Genomic DNA, 25,075 nt, shown 5'->3' with positions numbered 1-25,075 from the left:
TACACTTGTTATTAGTGAGAACATACTTATTTTAAGTATTTTTGGGGTCTATTGAGGTTAGCTAATTTTACTTGTTTTGCAAAGTCTTGACAAGCCAAATTTTCTTGTTTTATTGGCAGATAATTTTGCTTAGTTCAAATAAAATACCCCTAATTTTTGTTTTTTTTTCTTCTTGTTTTTGAACACTGACTTTTTGCAGTGCAGTAGTTTAGAAAAATAGTAAAACAGTAAAAATATCAGCCATAGAGGACAAAGGTTGTTAGGGACAAAGTACCTCCTAAACACACAAAACACACATGTAAATAGAGCCCCTAAAACACTTAGTGAGGAAAGGATTTGCCAGACAAGTGATAATACTTATAACTATACTGTAAATGAAGGGTCTGCAGTGTGTGTTTTAGTGCAGACATGCACACTAACTCCTAATAACGTAGATGATAATGGAAGTTAGTGCAACTCATTTTAAGCTACTTCACCCTGACGGACTGTGACTGAACAGGTCAGACAAACAAGCAAACATTTACTCTCCTTTTAGCCAGAGAATGTGTGTGTGTGTGTGTGTGTGTGTGTGTGTCCTCTCTGCCCTCCTGTCCCATGTGTTGATCATGCAGTGTCATCATCCTTCTCAGAATTTCCACCCACATTTTACAGGAAAACTTCATTCAGTCATCCATTCCTGCCTGAAGAGGAGTCAAGTGCAATCGGATCAACTCGTGAACTGTAAGCTCATTTGTCTAAGGGCTATTAGTTTCTTCTTGTCTTTGGGGACAAACAGGGTTATGTGTGTTGATACAAGGGATGCTGAAATTGTTGTTCAGTGTGTGTATGTATCTGTATGACTTTTGCCTCATCTTTGCTTTCAGAGCTGACCAGAACCAAATACAATGAGGACTGGGTTAGGTATGTGGGTGTTGGGCCTGCTGGGTCTAAGTCTTGTTCTTGGCCAGGTAAGAAAATCATCGACATGATAGTCAGTTTTAATCCTATTTTTTGGGGCCCTGATAGTACTAATATTGATTGTATAAAAAACATTTGGTGAAAGACTAGCTTGTAGTTTGATTCTATTTTTAAAAAAAAATCTATACATACCATAAACCTGCTTATCTGTATTCTCAGCTGTTGCTTGCTAGTGACAGTCACAACTATGATACTAGGCTAGCCCTAAGTTTTGAAAAAGACTGTTATTTATAGGGCAATCACTTACTGGAATGGACTTCCTCAATATCTGGTATCGATCACCAGCAGAGTGGGTTTTAAGAATAGACTAAGAGGAGAAGTACTGCGGAAAGAGACTGTTCTAGATTGTACCTAAAGTCATGACTGGTTTTATTGATGATTAACTATTTTATTGATTGTGGGACAAGCAGTAGACAATGGATGGATGGTACTTTTTCGTCACTCATTGTTTGTCTTTGGTACACTAATGTGTATATCATAGGCCAGGCCTGGGCAATTATTTTGACTGGGGGGCCACATTTAGAGAAAAAAATTTGTCTGGGGGCCAGTATATCTATTTTTAGGAACACTAATACAAAACCTCACAATGATGTCTGATTGGATGCTTAAAACGTTATGACAGACCACCTTAAAAAATGTAATGTAATTTTAAATTTTCTATGAACGATAAAACACTGAATATTGACAAAATATGAATGTCACACCCCCTTTCGATCGACATATTTTACAATCAAGTGAAACGCAACAAAAATGCAACAAACAGTGAAATATGAATGCGAAGGGTACAAAATAAACCCACCTACATTCTGATATTTGCTGAATTTCTCCCAGGGATCAATAAAGTACTTTCTATTCTATTCTATATATCACTAAGCTTTAGAACTTTGTTGTGAAAATCTCCTTCTGCGTCTGTGGAAACGCTTACCTCCCACACTGCTTGGTGCCTCGTCTGAGCTGCTGTGATGTAGATTACCATAGTAACTAATTAGACGACCATAGTAACTAATTAGATTACCATAGTAATTGGTATATCATCCATAAATGCAGATTACAACCATTGAAATACTTTGTATAGTTGAAGACTTATGGTCATTAGATAACATGATTGCACATCATAATGGCAGCTACACTTTACATCTTAAAGATCTAAAAAAATTATTTGGGAATGTGGCCCCGGGGCCTTAATTTGCCCAGGTCTGTTATAGGCCATTGGTTCTTAGTTTTATTTTTGCAAAAATATGTATCTATTTTTATATTGCTCTTTTTATCTTTGGTATGAACATTATTATGTAAACTCGAAGTTATTGTTTTTTTTGTTGCTATTTTTGTACTACAACATTTCATTATTGATCATGTTGTACTGCATTGTAATCTTTTGTTTTGTGATTGTGTGATGTTTTTTTGCCTGGACCCCCCAGGAAGAATAGTCTCCACTGCGGTGTAGACTAATGGGGATCCTTAATAAACTAAACTAAATAACTATAGGTTGTATTTACATACTAGCACACACTAGCCACGACCCAAACTGCAACTGTCGGAGAGTAGAGTGTTGTGACTATCGCTGCTATAAACAAACAGTATTTCAGCAGTTGGATTTAAATTGAGGTAAATTACAGTAAATGTTGTCGGTTTTCAGACAAAAGTAATTAAAGCGGCTATGTCTTTCAAGGCGATTTAACAAACTTTGCCTCCAAGCTTCAACCATATGGAATGGTTAACTCATGATTTTCACAATTATTTGATGCCTGTCCTTTTAGTAAATAAATGATGAATGGGTTATACTTGTATAGCGCCTTTCTACCTTCAAGGTACTCAAAGCGCTTTGACAGTATTTCCACATTCACCCATTCACACACACATTCACACACTGATGGCGGGAGTTGCCATGCAAGGCGCTAACCAGCAGCCATCAGGAGCAAGGGTGAAGTGTCTTGCCCAAGGACACAACGGACGTGACTAGGATGGTAGAAGGCGGGGATTGAACCCCAGTAACCAGCAACCCTCCGATTGCTGGCACGGCCACTCTACCAACTTCGCCACGCCGTCCCAGTACAGAGTTCAATTTTAGTGGTGATTGGATCAGTGGTGGATTTTGATATGGCCCACATTAGCAATTGTCTAATTAAGCCAATCTCAGCTGCATTCGGGCGGAAGGCGGGGTACACCCTGGACAAGTCGCCACCTCATCGCAGGGCTAACACTGATAGACAGACAACATTCACACTCACATTCACACACTAGGGCCAAGTCACAAGTAAAACAAATAGATAAACTGTAATACTCGGCTGTATTACTCGACTGTCTCTTAAGTGAGTTTTATGCTTTGTCAAAAATGTATAAAACATTTGAGGTGCTTACCACTAAGAGGTCTGTCGCACCACTGCCTCTCTATCTGGCTGTTATCTACCGCCTCCCTGGGCCTTATTCGGCCTCTATCAGTGAATTTTCAGAGTTTGTCGCTGATCTAGTGACGCACGCCGACAATATAATTATAATGGGGGATTTTAATATCCATATGAATACCCCATCAGACCCTCCGTGCGTGGCGCTCCAGACTATAATTTATAGCTGTGGTCTTACACAAATAAATGAACCCACGCATCGTAACGGTAATACAATAGATCCAAGTCACAAGTAAAAAAAATGTATAAACTGTAATATTCGACTGTCTCTTCAGTGAGTTTTATGCTTTGTCAAAAATCAGTACTCTTTCCAATTCACCAAGTGATATTTCCATGGAAGCCTCTGTTTTCTTTGTCTTTTTTGAAGGACACAGTGGACCTCCAGTCCGGCGTTCACATCTTTTGCGATGACCCTTCTGTTGAGAAGGCCGTGAGCAGCGCTCTGCAAGAGTTCAATGAAAGGTTGAACACTGGATACAAGTTTGCCCTCTATCAGATACTAACAGCCAGCAAGGTAAAGCAACTCCAGAGACAATGTCATTCCAGCATCGTATTTTTTGGAAAACAGACAAAAGCTAGGCTTCACTTTGGGAATACTCTAAAGAGTAGAAACATTTAACCAAGAAAAGCGATTGTGCGAGCATTTAAATGGTAGTCACCAGGCATGACAATAATCAGTATAAGGAGTAGCAAAAATGAGTGTACAATAAATAACATGCTCATACATATAAACGTTTGTGTGTCTCCTCAGTCGGAGAATGGTTCCGACAACGTCTACGCGCTGCAGTTCACCAGCAGGAGGAGTGACTGTGTGGCAAGAAGTCCCAAACCTTGGACAGACTGCAACTATTTGCCACATGAACGCAACGTATGAAAGACATTTCTCATTCTGTAATTCCGCCATTGTTGGCTGCAAAGCGACTTTTAAAAATCATTGCTTGCTATTAGGGTTGCAAAGGGGTGGAAAGTTTCCGGAAATTTACCACGAGAAGTTAAGCTCGAGAAGTTTGGAAATTGTGACAATTTTTTTGATTATTCAAAGTCCATCTTATTCTGTAGAAATAGATGAGAAACTTGTAAAACACTAATGCAATGCCACACACAGATATAAATAGTCAGCTAAACAATTGTAATCTTTAAAAATATTTGACTGATGGACAAATGAATAGAAATAGGCTAGATGAATAAATGAACAGTCAATCAGCATGCTAAATCAAACTATAAGCTACATTCTTGTATGACAACAGAATGGCTAGCAGAACAGAAGGCAGAGGAAACTACACCTTTTGATTTAGTATTTGCTAGTTGAACTTTACAGATCACGAAAAAGGTCAATTCGGATCGCTAACGTTGTTAGCATAAATGAATGGAATTTAACAGAGAAAATTAGCATCACGGCTAACGGAGAAATATTTTCGGTTCATTATGAGCCTGGGGTGGTACATAAACCTAGCTAGCTAGAGATATTGGCCACAAAATCATTTAACAAGTACAGGAACAGCTAGCTAGCTTGAGTGGAAGTCTGCTGGAGTAGTCTACAGTCATACAGTAACAAGCAATTACACCTCTATTACACTTAAATACCACAGATCAAATATATTTACCCCAGTAATAACATCAAAACTTACCAGTCCTTGGGCTCAAATACTAGTGTGGCCTCAATAGCCCTGCTGTAGTGTGTAGCATGCTGGGAATTATCTGGGCATGTGATGGAAGAATGCACTGCACATGTGATGGAGGAATGCACAGTGCAGGGTTGAAATTCTACAGAATTTGCATTAAATCAGGTTGTTTTAGCTAATAATCATGCTGCAAGATCTAGCATGTTGCATTCAATGTTTATTCCCATTAATTCCCATGGAAAGTTTCCAACTTTGAATATTCCCGGAATTTTGCAACCGTACTTGCTATTAAGCTCAAAACATTTGGATCTTCTACTTTTCCTTCCCAAATTCCCAATGCTTAATACTCTTAGAAGTTTGATAAAGCCTCTCAAAGGGAAGATAAACAGCCATGTTCTTTAACTTCAACACACACATCTACTGTAGACCTTTGCCACTCTAAACCAGTGGACATTAGGCATCAGTAAATCATTTTCCCAGTGTGCTCCCAAACAAATATCCTGATGTTTCCTAGAATCCCCTCTCATGCAACGCTACAGTCCGCGTGACAGAGGCCGACACAGATACTGAGTATGTGCACTGCCAGTTAGGTGAGTCAACGTGTTTCGTTATTTTAACGATAAGAAGAACAGGACAAAATATTAACATGCAAAAGTATCAATCAATCAACCAATGTTTACTTATATAGCCCTAAATCACGAGTGTCTCAAAGGGCTACACAAGCCACAACGACATCCTCGGCTCAGATCTCACATCAGGGCAAGAAAAATCTCAACCTAATGGGATGACAATGAGAAACCTTGGAGGTGTGGGGACCCCCCCGCCCCCAGGGCGACCAGTGCAATGGACGTCAAGTGGATCTAGCATTATATTGTGAGAGTCCAGTCCATAGTGGATCTAACATACTAGTGTGAGAGTCCAGTCCATAGTGGACCTAACATAATAGTGAGAGTCCAGTCCATAGTGGATCTAACATAATAGTGAGAGTCCAGTCCATAGTGGATTTAACATAATATTGTGAGAGTCTAGTCCATAGTGGATCTAACATAATAGCGAGTCCAGTCCATAGTGGATCTAACATAATATTGTGAGTCCAGTTGTCAGAAAATTGTATGTAAATTATCAAAAAACTTTCCGTTCTCTAAGTTCCCAATGAACAGACAAGAGCTTGTCTTTGTTGCACCAAGCAAAGGCTTGGAAAATTCCATTGTGTACGATGGGAGGAGACGGGAGAGGGGTTTATATATTGTCATCCAAGACCTGCCCACGCTAGATCCAGGACCAGCCCAAGCCCGAGGCCTTTTTCTTGTTTTCAATGTGACCAAAAACAAGAGCTGTTTACATACCCCCCATTCCTTTAGAATCAGATGTTGTTATGTAAACAGGGAATATTCAAATAAAAGAGACGTGAACCTTTTTTCGTCAGAGCGTAATGACACTGTACAAGGGTGCAGATGTCCACGTTTCTTGAATTCTGTCTGTTTGATTCTTTGCTTCTTGTCTTGTTTAATAGATGTCATCAGTGTTTGAACCTGACACCAGTCCATAGTGGATCTAACATAATAGTGAAGTCCAGTCCATAGTGGGGCCAGCCGGAGATCATCTTGAGTGGAGACAGGTCAGCAGCGCAGAGATGTCCCCAACTGATGCACAGATGAGTGGTCCGCCTTTGGATCTAACTGTAACAGTTAGATCCACTATGGACTGGACTCACACTATTATGTTAGATCCACTACGGACTGTACTCTCACACTATTATGTTAGATCCACTATGGACTGGACTCTCACACTATTATGTTAGATCCACTTTGGACTGGACTCTCACTATTATGTTAGATCCACTATGGACTGGACTCTCACAATATTATGTTAGATCCACTATGGACTGGACTCTCACACTATTATGTTAGATCCACTATGGACTGGACTCACACTATTATGTTAGATCCACTATGGACTGGACTCTCACACTATTAGATCCACTATGGACTGTACTCTCACACTATTATGTTAGATCCACTATGGACTGGACTCTCACACTATTATGTTAGATCCACTTTGGACTGGACTCTCACTATTATGTTAGATCCACTATGGACTGGACTCTCACAATATTATGTTAGATCCACTATGGACTGGACTCTCACACTATTATGTTAGATCCACTATGGACTGGACTCACACTATTATGTTAGATCCACTATGGACTGGACTCTCACACTATTCGATCCACTATGGACTGGACTGTCACTATTATGTTAGATCTACTATGGACTGGACTCTCACTATTATGTTAGATCCACTATGGACTGGACTTTCACTATTATGTTAGATCTACTATGGACTGGACTCACACTATTGTTAGATCCACTATGGACTGGACTCACACTATTATGTTAGATCCACTATGGACTGGACTCTCATAATATTATGCTAGATACACTCAACGTCCATTGCACCGGTCGCCCTAGGGAGGGGGCGTCCCCACATCTGCGGTCCTCTCCAAGGTTTGTCATTGTCCCATTGGGTTGAGTTTTTCCTTGCCCTGATGTGGGATCAGAACCGAGGATGTCGTTGTGGCTTGTGCAGCCCTTTGAGACACTTGTGATTTAGGGCTATATAAATAAACATTGATTGATTGATCATTTTCAATTTTTATTTTTGCCTACTTGTAATTTTATGTAAAGCACGTTGAGTTGCCCTGTGTACGAATTGTGCTCTATAACTAAACTAGCCTTGCCTCTTACTGATTGGAACTGAACCCAACCAAGTTAACTGAACAAGTTTTTCTTTTTCACAATCTTTGGCAAGATGACTACATCCTCTCAGTGAGAGCTCCTTGTCTGGGATGCCCGATGCCAATCGATGAGAACGCAGAGGACCTTAAGGTTCCTCTGTCCGTCTCCATCGTCAAGTACAACTCCATCTCCAACTCTACACACCTGTTCAATCTTAACAATGTGGAAAGCGCCACCAGACAGGTAGACGATGTTCATCTTGACGTACAGAGCAAGAAATATCACACGCTTTAAAACGTGGTCTTTTTCCCCTTCTAATCTGTGTGTGGGCCTTAAGGTGGTGGCGGGTTTCAGATTCAAACTGAGATTCGATATGAGGAAGACCACCTGTGCAAAGGCGGAACACAACGATCTCAGTGACCTGTGTGTGCATGACGACGAAGAAATTGTAAACACAACCACGTTGTCATCTCTTCTGTAGTGTTTTGTCACCTGGCAACTCTGGTTGTGTTTCTATGCACTCAGGAGTTCATCAACTGTAATTCCACAGTGGACGTAGCACCGTGGAGATTCGAAGCCCCACAAGTTCACATAAAATGTGAGAAAGGTGGCCTGTTTAATCAGGTAGGAAACTATAACAACATGATTTAAAAGTCCGATGCTTGCGTGTTTACTTGAGCAAAGCTGGACAACCAGTTAAAACCTGTCCCAGTTAAAACCTAACTGTCCTCCAATTAGCATGTATTGTATTTGAGTGAAGTAATTTAGAAAAGGTAAACAAGAATGGATAAAAGGAGCTAACAGTGACACAACAACACAATAGCACACAAGCTAGACATACACTATATTGCCAAAAGTATTTGGCCACCCATCCAAATGATGAGAATCAGGTGTCCTAATCACTTGGCCCGGCCACAGGTGTATAAAATCAAGCACTTAGGCATGGAGACTGTTTCTACAAATATTTGTGAAAGAATGGGCCGCTCTCAGTGATTTCCAGCGTGGAACTGTCATAGGATGCCACCTGTGCAACAAATTTCCTCGCTCCTAAATATTCCCAAGTCAACAGTCGGCTTTATTATAAGAAAATGGAAGAGTTTGGGAACAACAGCAACTCAGCCGCCAAGTGGTAGGCCACGTAAACTGACAGAGAGGGGTCAGTGGATGCTGAAGCGCATAGTGCAAAGACTTTCTGCACAGTCAGTTGCTACAGAGCTGCAAACTTCATGTGACCTTCCAATTAGCCCACGTACAGTACGCAGAGAGCCTCATGGAATGGGTTTCCATGGCAGAGCAGCTGTATCTAAGCCATACATCACCAAGTCCAATGCAAAGAGTGGGATGCAGTGGTGTAAAGCACGTCGCCACTGGACTCTAGAGCAGTGGAGACGCCTTCTCTGGACTGATGAATCCCACTTTTCCATCTGGCAATCTGATGGACCTGTCTGGGTTTGGAGGTTGCCAGGAGAACGCTACATCTCGGACTGCATTGTGCCGAGTGTGAAATTTGGTGGAGGAGGAATTATGGTGTGGGGTTGTTTTTCAGGAGTTGGGCTTGGCCCCTTAGTTCCAGTGAAAGGAACTTTGAATGCTCCAGGATACCAAAACATTTTGGACAATTCCATTCTCCCAACCTTGTGGGAACAGTTTGGAGCGGGCCCCTTCCTCTTCCAACATGACTGTGCACCAGTGCACAAAGCAAGGTCCATAAAGACATGGATGACAGAGTCTGGTGTGGATGGACTTGACTGGCCTGCACAGAATCCTGACCTGAACCCGATAGAACACCTTTGGGATGAATTAGAACGGAGACTGAGAGCCAGGCCTTCTCCACCAACATCAGTGTGTGACCTCACCAATGCGCTTTTGAAAGAATGGTGGAACATTCCTATAAACACACTCCGCAACCTTGTGGACAGCCTTCCCAGAAGACTTGAAGCTGTAATAGCTGCAAAAGGTGGACCGACGTCATATTGAACCCTATGGGTTAGGAATGGGATGGCACTCAAGTTCATATGTGAGTCAAGGCAGGTGGCCAAATACATGTGGCAATATAGTGTACTTTGCATCTGAATTCTACACACAAACCCCATAATGACAATGTAAAGTTTTATATTTTAAAATTTTGCACAGCCTTTCACTGATACTTGATGCACCTTTGGCAGCAATTACGCCTTCAAGTATGTTATTTAATATATATATATATATATATACGATGCCACAAGCTTGGCACACCTGTCTTTGGGCAGTTTCGCTCATTCTTCTTTGCAGCACCTCTCAAGTTCCATCAGGCTGGATGGGAAGTGTTGGTTTTCATCCAGGATGTCTCTTTACATTGCTGCAGTCACCTTTCCCTCTATTATGACTAGTCCCTCAGTTCCTGCAATGGAAAAACACCCCCACAGCATGATGCTGCCACCACTGCAAGGATGGTATTGGCCTGGTGATAAGCTACGCCTGGTTTCCTCCAAACATGATGCCAAAGACTTCAATTGTTGTCTCATCAGACCAGAGACTTTAGTTTTTCATGGTCTGAGAGTCTTTCAGGTGCATTTTAGCAAACTTTTTTATTAAGGAATCACTTCCGCCTGGCCACTATACCATACATGCCTGATTGGTGGATTGCCGCAGAGATGGTTGTCTTTTTAGAAGGTTCTCCTCTCTCCACAGAAGAATGCTCTAGCTCTGACAAGAGTGACCATCGGGTTCTTGGTCACCTTCCTGACTAGACTAAGATGAATGCAGCAATGTACAGAGACATGCTGGATGAAAACCTATGCTTCCAATCTAACCTGATGGAGCTTGAGAGGTGTTGCAAAGAGGTATGGGCAAAACTGCCTAAAGCAGGGGTGCTCATTACGCCGATCGCGAGCTACCGGTCGATCACGGAGGGTGTGCCAGTCGATTGCCAGCCAGGCATTAAAAAAATAGCCCTAAAAATGAGCGATCATAAATCTTCACTATGACGTCACTTTCGTCACTTGATTGACATTCACGGCACCCGAGGGTCTTCTGAGGTGACACTGGTTGCTGCCAGCTCATTATTAAGAAAAAATTACCAACAGGAAGGCGAGAAACACTTTTTATTTCAACAGACTCTGGCACCGTACCTGTCGTCAAAACTCCAAAGACCGACTGCACAGTTGCACAATAAAAGCTCTGCTTCATCCTGCCTGCGCTAACAAAATGAGTCTCAGAAAGCTGGCGTGCACAAGCTAGCAAGCTACGGAGTTTGCCACTAATGTATTACTTGTAAAGTGTATACAAAGGAGTTTGGAAGCTGGACAAATAAGATGCCAAAAACCAACCACTTTCATGTGGTATTGGACAGAAAGGAGAATTTTTTTTCTCCTCCATTTGAAAATGTGGACATTATCATCACTACTGTCTGATTCCTATCAATGCAAGTCATCAGAATCAGGTAATACACCAACTTATATTCTTGTCTTAATGAAAGAAAGGAATCTATGTGTTAAACATGCATGTATTATCTTTAAACACCTTTAACTTGTTAACAATATTAACTATATGTGTTAAACATGCTTGTATTATCATTAAACACCTTTAACTTGTTAACAATATTAACTATGTGTTAAACATGCTTGCATTATCTTTAAACACCTTTAACTTGTTAACAATATTAACTATGTGTTAAACATGCTTGTATTATCTTTAAACACCTTTAACTTGTTAACAATATTAACCATGTGTTAAACATGCTTGCATTATCTTTAAACACCTTTAACTTGTTAACAATATTAACTATGTGTTAAACATGATTGCATTATCATTAAACACCTTTAACTTGTTAACAAAAACATATTTCATAAATAATATAAATTATATATATGACTGAGGTAGGTCCCCGCGACTTGATCAATTGAAAAGTAGCTCGCCTGCACAAAAAGTGTGAGCACCCCTGGCCTAAAGATAGGTGTGCCAAGCTTGTGGCATCGCATTCAAAAAGACTTGAGGCTGTAATTGCTGCCAAAGCTGCATCAACAAAGTATTGAGCAAAGGCTGTGATTACATAGATGGGACTTTTTTACATTTTCAATAAATTGCCAAATTTAAAACCAAAAATATTATTTCATAACAAAATGTTGAAAAAGTGAAGCGCAGTGAATACTTTCTGGATGGACTCTATGTACGCTCACCCTGACCACCTGAGGGCACCACAGACTGTGGATGCTTTTAAAAAAGGCTTAAAAACCCTTCTTTTTAAAAAAAAATTGGGAAAAAAAGCCTTTTTTTTTTTTAGATGTATGCATACTAGTTCTAGCTATTAGGCTGTTCTAAATTTTTTAAATTATCTTTTCATTTTATTTTTTGAATACACTGTAGCACTTTGAGGTTGTTTGCTCAATGTAAAGTGTTTTTTTACAAATAAAATATATTATTATTGTTATTATTATTGTAACAAGTGTCCTAATTAAACAAAATTATATAGTCTCAGACGTGGCATTTGTCGATATGAATAAGTATCAAATAATTACAGTTGCATATTAGTTACACATAGTGTCCAAGGTAGAAGCCTATTCTGAAGTATCCAGTAACAAACTTGTACACATCATGCAATTGCCTGCCAAAACAACATTTTCCCTCCACGGCAATTTAAAGACACTATAAAAGTCTGTCATACCTTGGTTAGTTTTTTTCCATACCTACCATAGTTCTCCCGAGTAATTTTATTTAATTAAACCTTTTCTAACATCCCACACTACAAAAGTATGTACAGTACTATCATTATGCTGATATCGTATCAGATTAATATTGGTATAGGCCGGTACTTAAGCCTCTAATATTGGTATTGTATCGGAAGTGAAGATGTTTTACTCGTACCCCCCTAATTCACAATACAAGTTCATTTGAATTAAATAGTCAACTCACAAACAGCATATAAGGAGCATTTCACCAAATTAGTGCCACTTGGGTCACCAGGAAATAAAATGTACAAATGCTCAATGAAATTAACTGTAAACTTGTGAGAACAAATAAACATCTCCTAAATATAACGATGAATATATAGAAGTGTATATTTCTGTTGTATAATGTATTTCCACTGGAAACCAAACAACCTTTTTAAAAGAAGATGTGATGTAGTAAAATAAACCTCTGATGACTTACCTATTTGTTGAAGGCTGGGCCGTTCAGCAGGCGCCTTCCCGCTGGCTGGACTCCGTTTAGGGATGCCACGATGGTCCTACCTCCCCCCTCGGTGGCATCGGGCAAGGAGGAATCATCTGAAGAGGACGCGACAGCTTCTCCCACTGGCGGAGCCGCCGACGCTGAGAATGACAACCCCTTCCACTGTCCATCCAAGCCCTGGAAAAAGTTCCACCCGGTCCAGTTTGTAGCTCCCGCCATGGCGGCCACACCAGCACCTCCCACAAACAGGCCTCTCCTCGATGAAGACTTGTTGGCATGAAAGCTTCTTCGGGCCTATCATAGGAAATAATCCCTTCCATCAAATTCTACTGAGTATTGTAATATTTTATGAGTGTAATGCAAAACTATCAATTACAATGTCTTCTAATGTCGCCAAATGACTGGAAATTATACAAAAGAGAGGGGTTGACTTCTATTAGGAGTGAAACCAATATTTGAATTAATTCAAACGAGAAATGTAATATACTGTATTTTTTTGCTCTGTAGAATATATGGAATGCTGTATTTCTCAGTAGAAGTTATTGTTTGACTACATAGTCCACCCCAACAGGTACATTATTTTTTTGTGTGTATTTCTCATGGAATTAAAAATGTATCTCAGCCCCCTGTGGAGAATCCATTTTTAAATATTGTATTCTTCCCCTTCAAACTATTGCAAATAAGTGTAATAGTCGTTGAAAATGTGATACAAGCATGACATAATTAAAATGTTATGGTTTAAAAATGTAATAAAATTTAATAAAAGTATCTTTTTGTCCCTATTTACTGAATTGCTCAATCTGAGCTGCAACGTGCATGCGCAAACTTAACAACTTTGCAGGAAATGTTACAAAATAACAACGCAAGTGCATTCACATCAGCGTACATTATTTTTAAATAACGGACCTCTTCAGTTAACACTGCGAAATGCAAGTTTATTTAATGATGTGCCTACAAATGTGTCATCGTAGTCCAACCTAAGATAAAAAAGGGAAGTTTCAAATTTAAACAACGAATGAAGATGTGAATGCATAAAAGTTGTGGCTGTCGAATTATTTGACATGGTGAGTGGATACTTTTCCAAACCAGTAGTTTAGAAACATTTTAAAATACAAATTTTATGGAAAAACTTCTGTTGAGTAGGGAGTGGAAGCTCAGTAAATTGGGCAGTGACATACACTATATTGCCTAAAGTATTTGGCCACCCATCCAAATAATCAGAATCAGGTGTCCTAATCACTTGGCCCGGCCACAGGTGTATAAAATCAAGCACTTAGGCATGGAGACTGTTTCTACAAACATTTGTGAAAGAATGGGCCGCTCTCAGTGATTTCATAGGATGCCACCTGTGCAACAAATCCAGTCATGAAATTTCCTCACTCCTAAATATTCCAAAGTCAACTGTGGGCTTTATTATAAGAACATGGAAGAGTTTGGGGACAACAGCAACTCAGCCACCAAGTGGTAGGCCACATAAACTGATAGAGATGGGTCAGTGAATGCTGAAGCGCATAGTGCAAAGACTTTCTGCACAGTCAGTTGTTACAGAGCTCCAAACTTCATGTGACCTTCCAATTAGCCCACGTACAGTACGCAGAGAGCTTCATTGAAAAAATGCGGAGGCACACCACCACCAGAAAACATTTAAAAAATGAAACTCAGCAGATATTGACAGTAAAAAGTTGTTCTCGCAAGTGTTGGATATGTATTCAAACCATAACCAAGCATGCATCACTATAGCTCTTGTCTCAAAGTAGGTGTACTGTCACCACCTGTCACATCACGCCACAACTTAGAGTTTTTTGGTGTTTTCTTGTGTATAGTGTTTTAGTTCTTGTCTTTTGGTGGCTTTTCCTGTTTTGTTGGTGTTTTCCAGTAGCAGATTAATTTCTTCCCTGAGCGCTATTCCCCACACCTGCTTTGTTTTAGCAATCAAGACTATTTAAATTCTTACTATCCTTGTCATGTACGGATGTATTTTGTGTATGCACTTCTCTTTAGCACTATTGTAAATGTATAGACAGATATAATGTGCAAAGTAAATAAGGCTATGTGATGATTACACTGAGCCTTATTAGGTTAGATATTTCATGAAGGGGCCAGAAGTATTGCACCGTGCACACAAGCACACACAAAGCCAGGTGAATGTTTACCAAATGTATTTGTACATCCTCACAAAACACTCGTATGGTCAGTCAGTCCGGGTGCAAACTTGAACAAGGAAAAAAACAATACATTATACAGTAGTTATAAATAAAACATGTTAATGAGAAGATGAGGGGGAAAATTAAGGCATTCGTTTATGAATCTTTGTAACTGCTTTGCATGGTAAACACTTAACCTTTACACAATCTCATGCAGCTAGGATGTGAAAAAACAATACATTGGGGCACTGCACATTCATAGTAACGACTAAGGTTCTGTCATGTATATAAAAACAAAGACAACATGTAAATCACTGCATCTATATTACTCTGGGTCATTTCAGAAGGATGATATGTAATAAAACATCAACAATATTTTGATCTAAACAGGACTTAGTGTATTTCCACAACCCTCAATATCCATTCAGTTTAAAGCCCATTGAAAGGCCCGAGAGCACAATTAGTCACACTCACAATTACAGTCGCTCCAATAGAGGGAAATATGTTTAAACGATTAGACAGAAACACAATCAAAAACATAGCACCTAAACATGAATTGTTCATTTCACATATCCTGTATTTGCATTTGCATTGGATTGCATTATGTTTTGGGGGTTGCTCAGTGTTAGACCATGTGACCGTATTTTCAATCATCATTTCTCCACACACACAATTGGGTTTAAAATCAATTTGTAGAAACATGTAATGCAAAAAATGTCGGTCAAAAAAACACATTTGCATTTTTCTCATTTTACAATTCCTCACTCTTGTTAAATTAAACAAGATTACTATGCTAGGAATGAGTGAGTGACAAATGAACACACACACACACACGAGTAGAAATTCATAGTGGGTTGTCACTGGGACCTGCCAGTGATGTTCTGCAGCCCGTGCAGACATAAGTACACATGCACACACGGCAAGGACATTCAGGACTACAATACACACAAGTTGTTGGTCTGGACCTTCTACATGCATACCGCTAAATACTTTACATGTAGTGATGCTTTAGAAGCATGCAAAAAAAAAAGGTGGGATTTCTACTTGCACTTTTGGACGGAAAGGCATTGTGTTCAACTTTTAAGTGCACAGTTTTCTTTCTTGCAAAGTCTGCAACAAATATATTTTTTTAAATTGGACCAAATGCGTGAGGAATTGTGAGCGGCATGGAAAAAATATCAAAAAACATTAAGACCTGACATAAATAACGAGTGCACATACAGTAAAGGCCTGTGGTAGCAGTTCAATACATTCTAGCCATCATCACAGTTCCAGTACAATCAACCACTGGACTGACAGTTTGAGTGTTGACAAGTTGACCATGTATACCCGAACAATAATTGTCTTATACAATGTGCGTCCTTAGCACACCTCAAAGACTCTTTAAAGTGGATCACCACTAAAAGGCATGAGTGCTTTGTTTTGTTATAGGAGAGACAAAAGTCAATTAAGTGTGCGTAAATATAGTAACTAATAAAAATAAAGCTATGTAAAACATTCAACAAACTCTGTGGGGGGAGATGTAGCCAGCGCTGCCTGCAGGAACAAAAGTCACCACCTCTGTCCATGGTGCTGAGGACAGAGCACCATCAGACGGGGACGTGGCAGTGCTGACGGCGAGACACAGCTGGCAGGTGATTAGATTTCACAGGTGGTACGTGTTAATCTAATCATCTGTTGTCTATAACAGTAAGCCGCCGGGAGCAGAAGAAGAGAGAGGATACGGACGGAGACTGAAAAGTCACGTTCTGGGGGAAAAAGACTTTGAAAAATCCTATGTACATTAAAACCTTTGTTAAAAACTGCACGCTGGGCTCTTGTGCCCTGTCTTCAGTTGAACTGAGAGGAAGCGACTTTCACACAGACATAGTAAGGGCAATGTTAAACGAGGCTAATTAAATCAATGTTTTGAGTGCTACGGTTGGCAACAGTGATAGTAACATTAATGAAGCCGTGTGCAATAACGTTTTGCGCTTTTACAAAAAGGCATTTTTATCAACAGGAAGACATGACATTCCCCTGGGTCTCATTAGGTTACAAAAAGATGAGACTCGAACTGTCACCCTTTTCCATTTTGCAACACAAAAAACATTTACACACTTCCACCTGATGCATGTAAGTGGCAGGCCGCGGTCTAATAAATGCTATGAGACGCACTGACCTACATTTACAACTTAAGTACTATCACTTGTCCCATGAAATTGTACTCATGAATAGGGTTGCAAAATTCCGGGATTATTCAAAATTGGAAACTTTCCATGGGAATTAACGGGAATATGCTCATTCTTATTTTTATTTTATTTTTACCAAATTTCATTGTATGTTATACTCTTCTGACACCATCAGATGGCAGTATAAGTGTCCACATAAGCGGCCATAAGACCCCAATTCAGTAGTGTACCCAATTTTGGAAATAAGAGCTAAAAGGTGCTGTCCATGCATGTGGCCACTAAGCCTTTAGAGGTTTGCAAATATCAGTAGAATTTCAACCCCGCACGGTGCATTCCTCCATCACATGCACAGATAATTCCCAGCATGCTACACACTACAGCAGGGCTATTGAGGCCACACTAGTATTTGAAAATTGCACTTTATAAGTTAACCCGGCCGTATTGGCATGTGTTGCAATGTTAAGATTTCATCATTGATATATAAACTATCAGACTGTGTGGTCGGTAGTAGTGGCTTTCAGTAGGCCTTTAAGTTGAATAGAGGTGTAATTGCTTGTTACTGTATGACTGTAGACTACTCCAACAGACTTCCACTCAAGCTAGCTAGCTGTTCCTGTACTTGTTAAATGATTTTGTGGCCAATATCTCTAGCTAGCTAGGTTTATGTACCACCAGTCTCATAATGAACCAAAAATGTTTCTTCGTTAGCCGTGATGCTAATTTTCTCTCTGTTAAATCCCATTCATTTATGCTAACAATGTTGGCGATCCGAATTTACCTTGTTTGTGATGTGTAAAGTTCAACTAGCAAATACTAAATCAAAAGGTGTAGTTTCCTCTGCCTTCTGTTCTGCTAGCCATTCTGTTGTCATACAAGAATGTAGGTTATAGTTTGATTTAGAATGCTGATTGACTGTTCATTTATTCATCTGGCCTATTTCTATTCATTTGTCCATCAGTCAAATATTTTTAAAGACTACTCCAATTGTTTAGCTGACTATTTATATCTGTGTGTGTGGCATTGCATTAGTGTTTTACAAGAATAAATAAATACAAACAGAATAATGCCACGTATGATGTGTGGAGACATTTCACCCCAACCAATGTAGGCATAAAGGCTGGGTACATTTGCAAATACTGTGCAAAATGCCACAAAGATGCAGCAGCATATAGACAAGTGCCCAATAATATATAATTATTGTAATTCCCCATTCATTCCCATAAATTCCCATGGATGGTGTCCAACTTTGAATAATCAAAAAATGGTCAATATTTCCAGACTTCCCGAGCTTAACTTCCCGTGGTAAATTTCCGGAAAGTTTCCGGAAATTTACTGGAAACTTTCCACCCCTTTGCAACCCTACTCATGAATCCTAACAGTTTACAGTAATATGTTCATTTTGTCGCTTGTCTTCTGGCTGCACTGCTACCAGTATGTGTTCGAAGCTGAAATCTGATTGGACAAAAAAACGGTGCGGCCACGTCAAATTACTCAACCCAAGGCCTTCAGAATCAGTAGTGCTGGCCTAAACTATTAGCAATGGTGCTGCTTCTTTCACCAATCAAATTTCAGATCCTCGTCACAGTGAGCCAGCTAATAATGGCGTACGAGAATGGCTGCATTTTTCAATCCTCTGATTAGTTGATTAGAGCAAAACTGTTTGACCCGCTAAATCGAATTTTATATAATTTGCATCTCTGGTGAGTATGATGAATTTAATTTGAATGATCTCCAAGGTTTCTCATTGTCATCCCAATGGGTTGAGTTTTTCCTTGCCCTGATGTGGGATCTGAACCGAGGATGTCGTTGTGGCTTGTGCAGCCCTTTGAGACACTTGTGATTTAGGGCTATATAAATAAACATTGATTGATTGATTTAACTTTGTGTCATGTTATTAGATAGATATTGATTCTGAGCTGTTCCAGATGAATTGAGATGTCTGAAACATTTATCACTCAATCGTTTTATCTTATTATTGTATTCACTGAGGCTTATCTGCCTGTCCGTTAAGATAGCAACATAGTTTTCATGAACTTTCAGAAAATGTCAGATACAGGGCAAGGAACAGGTGTTTAGATTATGGGGGTGAGTCAGATCATTTCTACCATGTTACGAGACTGAACTGCTCTATGTATGTTAGCCTCCCCGCCTCCACCCACAAAGAGTGGATGACTGACAAGAGGGTTCACTCTGTTTATTTAATTCTGCTCTCGAACATTCTGCTCTTATTGTCGGATTTTGATTTAACTTTCAGGAAATATCGGAAATTGGATAAGGAACAAATGATTAGATTTTGGGAGCAATCTGGATCACCGTCTCGATTACATTTTTTTTAAAGGACTCTTTATTATTGGGTCGATGCACCATCGACCCAATATTAAAGAGGATGGAAGTCTGCACTCGCCGAGTGCTTTTTGGTCCAGCGCCAAATTTACAGGCAGTTTCTACCAGTGATTGGCATTGAAAGTTACACACTGTAATGCTTTTAGTTACAAGCAGAATTGTAACTCAGGCGTATCAGCAACAAAGTATTGGAAGATAAAGTAATCATTGTATTCATCCCTAAGAGTCACCATCTACAAAGCTTACATTAGGCTCTTAATGGAGTATACATTTCCGATATGGACTGGAGATGGTACCACTGGACTTGGACTTCTGGACAGGCTACAGAGGAAAGCCCTTCGCTTCCTAAGAGTAGATGACCCTACCAACGTTGGTATTTATCCACTGGAGCATCCCTTTGCACCTTCTACATTCACATCTTCCTCAAACCGTCCCTTGAGCTGTCTGGAATTCTCCTCCGATTGGCCTTTAATGTTCGAACGACACAATCTTCTGCAACTGCACACCCCTACAGACTCACTGCACCAAGGTCTAACACATATCTCCATCACTCTTTCTACATACCAAGGACGTCGCGCCTGTGGAATTCACTTCTCACCCACATATTTCCTTTAACTCCCAACATGGACAAATTAAAGAGTTGTGTGAATTCATATTTAATTAGTATGTTGTAAGAACTTACTTCTGCTATTTTCTATATGCTCACATAGTTCGTAATTAATTTTAATTAAGGTGTATAATTTGGTAATTGAGGGCCACATGTGCTTTGTGGACTTGGAGAAGGCATTCGACCGTGTCCCTCGGGAAGTCCTGTGGGGAGTGCTCAGAGAGTATGGGGTATCGGACTGTCTGATTGTGGCGGTCCGCTCCCTGTATGATCAGTGTCAGAGCTTGGTCCGCATTGCCGGCAGTAATTCGGACCCGTTTCCAGTGAGGGTTGGACTCCGCCAAGGCTGCCCTTTGTCACCAATTCTGTTCATAACTTTTATGGACAGAATTTCTAGGCACAGTCAGGGCGTTGAGGGGATCCGGTTTGGTGGATGCAGGATTAGGCCTCTGCTTTTTGCAGATGATGTGGTCCTGATGGCTTCATCTGGCCAGGATCTTCAGCTCTCACTGGATCGGTTCGCAGCCGAGTGTGAAGCGACTGGGATGAGAATCGGAGTCCATGGTTCTCGTCCGGAAAAGGGTGGAGTGCCATCTCCGGGTTGGGGAGGAGACCCTGCCCCAAGTGGAGGAGTTGAAGTACCTCGGAGTCTTGTTCACAAGTGAGGGAAGAGTGGATTGTGAGATCGACAGGCAGATCAGTGCGGCGTCTTCAGTAATGCGGACGCTGTATCGATCCTTTGTGGTGAAGAAGGAGCTGAGCCGGAAGGCAAAGCTCTCAATTTACTGGTCGATCTACGTTCCCATCCTCACCTATGGTCATGAGCTTTAGGTTATGACCGAAAGGACAAGATCACGGGTACAAGTGGCTGAAATGAGCTTCCTCCGCCGGGTGGTGGGGCTCTCCCTTAGAGATAGGGTGAGAAGCTCTGCCCTCCGGGAGGAGCTCAAACTAAAGCTGCTGCTCCTCCACATCGAGAGGAGCCAGATGAGGTGGTTCGGGCATCTGGTCAGGATGCCACCCGAACGCCTCCCTAGGGAGGTGTTTAGGGCACGTCCGACCGGTAGGAGGCCACGGGGAAGACCCAGGACACGTTGGGAAGACTTTGTCTCCCGGCTGGCCTGGGAACGCCTCAGAGGGAAGTCTGGGCTCGGATGGATGACCACCTTTCTTTGTTATGATGGTATCATCAGTCCCATAAATAAAAAAAAAAGCCTTGTTTTGTTCTACTGCATTTTTGTTCATTACCAATGGTATGTTAGACTGCGACATGATAGTAGTATTAAAAGGTGGATTAAATGATCCAAGTCCCAACTGAAGGCCCCGGTACAAAATGCACAGCCCGCTATGAATGTCTCACGTCCAGTTGCTGTGGACTCGGGGGGGCAAACAAGTGTAGTCACAGTAAGTATTCAAGTAAATTTCAGAGCTAAATTGCCAAATACATGGGCTGCTTTTGTCTGTGGATATTATTCCAATAGAGACGTTATTACAGAGTTTCTTAATCAGTCCTTCACATAGGGAACACAAGTACACAAAACAACCAAAAAAGAATCGCAGTGCTGAGCCTGTCGCTCTCTTCGGGGGGAGCCGAGTCCGAACACGCTAAAGTTTGCAGTGACTGCTTTGTCAACGTCTGTAGAAACTTGAAAATAAAAACTAAACAGTGGCTATATTGAAATGTTTGCCCCAAAGTGAAAACTGTAAACAAATTGCCTATGTCACTTGTCTGGAACCCAGCAACAGAAAGTGACACAAACAATAGCAAGTGAGGGCTTGCCACAGTAACAATGAATAAAAAGACATACATAAACCTTCAGAAAGTTCTAATAAATATTGTTCCAGAAATTCCAAATGGTGGCTTTTAAGGACGCAACATAACCCTGAAAGTTGGTTCAAAAGTACTCGAGTGCACCACCAACAAATGCTGCTGAGCCTGCAGTGCTTTCTCTTTAAGGCTGGGGGGGATACTGGTAAGTTGCAAATGACAAGCTCTGCATATGCAAAAGGTTACTAAAAGTGGCAAAGGCGTGTCCCCGCTTAAGCTTGTTATACCACAAACATGGCGGAAGACTAAAAACAATGTGCAGTGGCAGCCATCACACAGGTCCCACTACTGAAGTAAAACACGATTATCCGATTTTGATCATTTTTTTGTGCCATCCAGCATTTTGGCACTGGTTAGAAAAAGTTTTCCAGGCAAGCCTCTCCTTTTGCAGCAGGACAATACGCACACACACATTATGGATTACTCTCACATTTAAGGAGCAATGTCCATTCTCCATGTCCTAGAGCTATCAACAAAAACAAAGAATGCATTCTGTCAGCCTTGATGAAGGAACTTCCAGTATATTGAGGGTCCAACACAGATAACAACACACTGGAGAACACCGACCGGTATGACTAAAAAATTCAGTGACACGTCAAACCTGCAAGCGAGGAGAGGACCATGTAGCGGCGAATGGAAATCGTTGGTGTGCGGCTCAGTTTAGTGCGTGTTGTCTGATAGTGTGAAAAATCCAGTCCATCTTAGTGGTCCACCCCCCGTGGTGAGCGTCATTCATTTGTTTCATAAAATAGTCCAACGCCTCCTGCATCAGGAACAAAAACACCATGAGACAGGAGTAACAGTCGGTACAATGATTTTCTGAATACCTAATAGGGAATTGGGATAATAAAAGTTGGGTTTTTTCCGACCTTGAAGCATCCATCCATCCATCCATCCATTTTTTTACCACTTGTCCCTATCAAGGTCGCAGGGGTGCTGGAGCTTATCCCAGCTGCACTCAGGTGGAAGGCGGGGTACACCCTGGACAAGTCACCACCTCATCGCAGGGCCAACCCAGATAGACAACATTCACACTCACATTCACACACTAGGGGCAATTTAGTGTTGATATATTTATGCGTGTATGCCAATCAACCTATCCCCAGGTGCATGTGTATGGAGGTGCGAGGAAGCCAGAAATAGAGGCATAATGGCGTTAATTACTTGATGGGAACCAGCAAGGTAACAATTCAGGTGTGCAGTGCATTTGTTGCAGTATATTGTACAGTAGCAGGGCTGTATCACATTTGGCATGTTCATTATGAATCAAAAACATTTGTTTAAATGGCAGTTCATTAAAAAAAAGACAAATGACAAAAGACAATGTTGTCATAAATATTATACCTGTTCAGTTTTTTCCAGTCCCAGTGTCTTCCTAATGTAAGCAATGTCATCAAATGACTGCAACTCAGGCATGCCGGAACCCAGCATCATGGAGAATAGGTTGATGAACAGGTTAGCATGCTGCCGGATTGCAAGGTAAGCTTTATAACACATTTCCTGGAACCTGGAGGGTGAGACACATTAATGATTAAAGTTTCAATCAGGTAACACTACAAAGCCACTGTTTCACCCTCAGCAAGACCAGACAGTATTAATAAAATAACATGCTCATTGCTCACTGGTTTGTATTTAAAAATGAAGTGCCAAGGAACAGTACCTTTCAAACTCTTTGGTTTTGGCACACTCCTGAGAACCCTTACTGATGACAATGAGGAAGTCTTGGGTCAATACAAAGGGCACTCGCTCTCTCTTATAGCCAAATTTCTTCTTCTTGTGATCCAGGAAATGTCCAAAGTCTATATGGAACAACTGGGGGACAACAAAGTAAATCTTTGACCACAACATGACCACTAGATTTTATACCAACTCTAAATTTTGACTTTTAAAGGGGAACTGCATTTTTTTGGAATTTTGCCTATAATTCACAATCCTTATGGGAAACAAGAACATGCATTCTAACTTGTAAATTACAGTCAGCTTACAATGGAGCCAATTGGAGCCACGATGTCATTGTGTCTATTACGCCCATAAAAACCACCAAAAAAAATTTAAAAACTGCCAAAAATACTTCATTCACACTTCGTAACCTGAATATTAACTGAGTATCAGCGATAATGTTAATATACGGTAAGCGCTAACATTAAGGACCTACTTTTAGCAGCGCATTCATCAGAGAGTGGTAACTATAGTTCATGCTTCTATATTGACGTCATGTGCTGGGAGCTGCTCTCTCGCCTCTGACCTGATGAAAGTTAATTCTAGATTAGAAATTACGCCTCTCGCCTGGATTGTAAAAGTAAGAGGACATGAACTGAGAAGTTGGTACACTTTGACAGCCAACTTGAGACTCTGAAATGGCGAAAAAATACCCGAAAAGACACTCGGTTGCACGCCCCATTTTTCTTTGTGACGATTATGAGTCATAAACGGGAATATATGAACAACTCATCAGTCACCATTCCAGCAAGAGCAGGCATTGTACAGTAAGTGATGTTGGATTGTTTGTTGACTCTAATAAAGTCTGCCATGAGTAGTCAGTGTTGTTTAAGGCAAGAGCGAACGTTGTGATGCGTTTATTAAATTAATACACAAATATTACATGTTATTAAGAATGTGCCCATAACTACATTACATATATACTTACAGAATGTATATAAAACATAGATGGAAGTGTTTGGATGTTTAAATTTCCATTATAAGATTACTTTTGCCAGCATTTATTTGCTAGTTAGAGTGCATGAAAAAATGAAAAACATATGTGTGCTCGTCTTAGATAACTATTGTAAATGATATGCACAATTCTAAAAAAAAATAAAAAAATTTGCAGTTCCCCTTTAACATAACTGCAAAGACTTACCTTCACGGCTCACCTCCACAGTTAAAAGACAAAAGATCCCCTTTTTTGCAAAAAATACTTTTTAAAAATGGTATAACAAAAATATGTGTCACCAGAGCCTATTTATGACCACCTAATCTTTCATACCTAAAAATCTATCATATTTGTGCAAAGAGACGGTCGGTTTTGAAATTCTGTGATGTAAAGAAGCTCCCTCCAAAACCTTTTTTTTATTGTTTGTATCAGATATATGGCAACTATTACATTAAATAAATA

The 25,075-nt window shown here is 40.4% G+C and overlaps 2 protein-coding genes across 3 annotated transcripts in view; one reads left to right on the top strand and one right to left on the bottom strand.

The window, feature by feature from the left end:
- Positions 1-642: 642 nt before the first annotated feature.
- Positions 643-13,649, top strand: kng1 (kininogen 1). The gene is made up of 9 exons (XM_062028593.1): positions 643-720; positions 864-947; positions 3,727-3,873; positions 4,111-4,227; positions 5,496-5,571; positions 7,793-7,962; positions 8,057-8,167; positions 8,245-8,343; positions 12,860-13,649. The coding sequence occupies exons 2-9, from the start codon at positions 885-887 to the stop codon at positions 13,145-13,147; spliced, it is 1,071 nt and encodes a 356-aa protein (XP_061884577.1). The 5' UTR covers positions 643-720; positions 864-884; the 3' UTR covers positions 13,148-13,649.
- Positions 13,650-13,896: 247 nt separating this feature from the next.
- Positions 13,897-25,075, bottom strand: part of pik3ca (phosphatidylinositol-4,5-bisphosphate 3-kinase, catalytic subunit alpha) — a 56,066-nt gene continuing 44,887 nt past the window's right edge. For both annotated transcript variants that reach the window (XM_062028591.1, XM_062028592.1), the window contains 3 exons: positions 23,621-23,772; positions 23,305-23,467; positions 13,897-22,723 (listed from right to left, as the gene is read on the bottom strand). In XM_062028591.1, the coding sequence (XP_061884575.1) occupies positions 22,616-22,723; positions 23,305-23,467; positions 23,621-23,772 (423 nt within the window). In that variant the 3' untranslated portion in view covers positions 13,897-22,615. The remainder of the gene's footprint in view (positions 22,724-23,304; positions 23,468-23,620; positions 23,773-25,075) is intronic.

This window comes from Entelurus aequoreus, linkage group LG19 (genome assembly GCF_033978785.1).
Source record: "Entelurus aequoreus isolate RoL-2023_Sb linkage group LG19, RoL_Eaeq_v1.1, whole genome shotgun sequence".
Taxonomy (NCBI): domain Eukaryota; kingdom Metazoa; phylum Chordata; class Actinopteri; order Syngnathiformes; family Syngnathidae; genus Entelurus; species Entelurus aequoreus.
Note: the sequence above shows the minus strand (reverse complement) of the source record. Positions and strands in the feature narration are given on the sequence as shown.

Coding starts and splice junctions, on each gene's coding strand:
- kng1 (XM_062028593.1), top strand. CDS start 885: ATGAGGACTGGGTTAGGTATGTGGGTGTTGGGCCTGCTGGGTCTAAGT. Junction 948..3,726: donor TAAGTCTTGTTCTTGGCCAG/GTAAGAAAATCA, acceptor TCTTTTTTGAAG/GACACAGTGGACCTCCAGTC. Junction 5,572..7,792: donor GTATGTGCACTGCCAGTTAG/GTGAGTCAACGT, acceptor ATCTTTGGCAAG/ATGACTACATCCTCTCAGTG.